The 2,135-nt window shown below is 58.6% G+C and overlaps 3 protein-coding genes across 3 annotated transcripts in view; 2 read left to right on the top strand and 1 right to left on the bottom strand.

Moving 5' to 3' along the window:
- The window catches only part of EMH_0049620 (uncharacterized protein), a gene marked incomplete at both ends in the record, with an annotated part of 1,434 nt that extends 1,090 nt beyond the window's left edge, over nucleotides 1-344 (bottom strand). Inside the window, 2 exons of the mRNA XM_013496551.1 lie at nucleotides 3-196; nucleotides 298-344. Of these exons, the coding sequence (XP_013352005.1) occupies nucleotides 3-196; nucleotides 298-344 (241 nt within the window). The remainder of the gene's footprint in view (nucleotides 1-2; nucleotides 197-297) is intronic.
- A 141-nt stretch (nucleotides 345-485) lies between these two features.
- On the top strand, nucleotides 486-791 carry EMH_0049610 (uncharacterized protein; the record flags this gene model as incomplete). Its single annotated transcript, XM_013496550.1, has 1 exon — nucleotides 486-791. One exon carries the CDS (start codon nucleotides 486-488, stop codon nucleotides 789-791), a length of 306 nt encoding a protein of 101 aa, XP_013352004.1.
- A 548-nt stretch (nucleotides 792-1,339) lies between these two features.
- Nucleotides 1,340-2,135, top strand: part of EMH_0049600 (uncharacterized protein) — a gene marked incomplete at both ends in the record, with an annotated part of 1,264 nt that continues 468 nt past the window's right edge. Inside the window, one exon of the mRNA XM_013496549.1 lies at nucleotides 1,340-2,135. Within this exon, the coding sequence (XP_013352003.1) occupies nucleotides 1,340-2,135 (796 nt within the window).

Genomic DNA, 2,135 nt, shown 5'->3' with positions numbered 1-2,135 from the left:
CTGCTGCTGCTGTTGCTGCTGCTGCTGCATTTGCTGCTGCTGCTGCTGTATTGTCTTCTGCTGCAGCACTTGCTGCTGCAGCACTCGCTGCTGCTGCTGCTGCTGCTGCTGCTTGTCTTCATGTGGTGCTGCTGCTGCATGGGTGGTTTGTGTTGCAGGTGATAGATGTAGAGTTTGGTCGTTTTCTTTCTTTTTGCTGCCGAGGAGATGCAAGCATTGAGCTGCTGCAGCAGCAGCACCTGGGGTGTATGCGCAGCATCAGCAGCAGCTGCTTCCTAGCTAGCCCCACAACCCTACAAAGCCTCAACAAAACCCTCGCCGTTGTCTTGACGTTTGCTTCTCATACACTGAAGTTTTCTTCTTTAGCTAGAAAGACACAGCTGCTTACATCTACTACTGATGCTGCTGCTGCTGCTGCTCCTGCTGCTGCTGCTGCTGCTGCTGCTGCTGATGCAGCAGATCGTGGAGCTGCTGCTGCAAGTGGTATGCTTGGGGAGGAAGGAACGAATGCAGCAGCAGACACAGCAGCAGCAGCAGCAGCAGCAGCAGCAGCAGGAGAAAGTGCTGATGCTGAGGCAGCAGCAGCACGAAAGCAGCTGCTGCTGCAGCAGCAAAGACAACGCAGCAGCAGACTAGAAAGCTTTCGTTGTGCTGTCGAAGCAGCAGGGTTTGGGGCCATGATTAAAACTGCGCATGCAGCATTCGTCTCCAGCCAAAGAGAATTTCTAGGTGACACACAGCAGCAGCAGCAGCAGCAGCAGCAGCAGCAGCAGCAGCAGCAGCAGCAGTAGGAGGAGGAGGAGTAGGAGTAGGAGTAGGAATAGGAGCAGCAACAAGAGGAGTCGCACCCGTTGCAGCAGCAACAGCAGCAGCAGCAGCAGTAACAGGAACAGAACTCGCACTAGCAGCAGCAGCAGCAGCAGCAGCAGCAGCAGCAGCATGTATGTGTTTGTGTTTGCATGCAGCTCGGCTCCTTCGTCTGGCGCAGGGCCCCAAGGGATCTGCTGCTGTTCATTTGCTGCAGCGGCTGGAGTTTAGTGCTGCTGCTGCTGCTGAGAGACAGACATCCTGGGGTGTATGTACACCTCAGGCAACAACCCCAAGATATAATTTAGATAATACCTTTGCTGCTGCTGCTGCTGCTCCTGCTGCTGCTGCTGCTGCTGCTGCTCCTGCTGCTGCTGCTGCTGCTGCTGATGGCCCACAGAGGCTCAGAGCCGCTACGCCCCTAGGCAGCCGCAGCCCCCGCATCATGCACACTGCTGCAGCAGCACAAACAGCAACACATGCAGCAGCAGCAGCAGCAGCAACAGCAGCAGCAGCAGCAGCACCAAGCACGATGCCGACTCCACGTACGGAAAGATTTGTGGCGAGCCCAGTGCTCCTCTCCTCCCTGCAGCAGCAGCAGCAGCAGCTGCAGCAGCAGCAGCAGCTGCAGCAGCAGCAAGAGCTGCCGACGCAGCAGCAGATACACCACCAGCACTTGCAGCAGCAGTCACGACAGCAGCAGCAGCAGCAGCAGCAGACGCCACAGGTTAGTGCATCGTCAGCGATGCAGCAGCTTCTCCAGCTAAGGCAGCAGCAGTTGCAGCATGAACAGCCACAGCAACTGCAGCAGCAGCAGCAGCAGCAGCAGCAGCCACTGCAGCACCGCTTCCCGCGGGCGCCTAGGTCATTAGGTTCCGTGGGCCCCCCAACGTTGCAGCGAGCAGCAACAGCAGCAGCAGCAGCAGCAGCAGCAGCACCTGCTGCTGCTGCCCCTTCGCAGGCATTTGCGTCAGGTTTACGAAGCAACAGCAGCAGCAGCAGCAGCAGCAGCAGCAGCAGCAGCAGGGCGCCTTGGCCCACGCCCCCGAGGCCCGCAGCTATTGAACCCCAGCCGGCAGAGCCTGCTTCTTCCCGCAGCAGAAGTGCAGCAGCAGCAACAGCAGCAAACCGAGGCAGCAGCAGCAGCAGCATCAGCAGCATGAGATACATTGGGCAGCAGCAGCAACGGAAGCAGCAGCAGCAGCAGCAGCAGCACGAAGCTGCTCCTATCAGCTACGCCAGCAGCAGAAACCCCCTCTCCCGCAGCAGCAGCAACAGCAGCTTTGTCAGTGGCTCAGAGACCGAGGACGACGCCCCCAACAGGCCAG

The sequence above is a fragment of the Eimeria mitis genome, genomic scaffold, assembly GCF_000499745.2.
Source record: "Eimeria mitis Houghton genomic scaffold, Emh_scaff2162, whole genome shotgun sequence".
Lineage (NCBI taxonomy): Eukaryota > Apicomplexa > Conoidasida > Eucoccidiorida > Eimeriidae > Eimeria > Eimeria mitis.
Note: the sequence above shows the minus strand (reverse complement) of the source record. Positions and strands in the feature narration are given on the sequence as shown.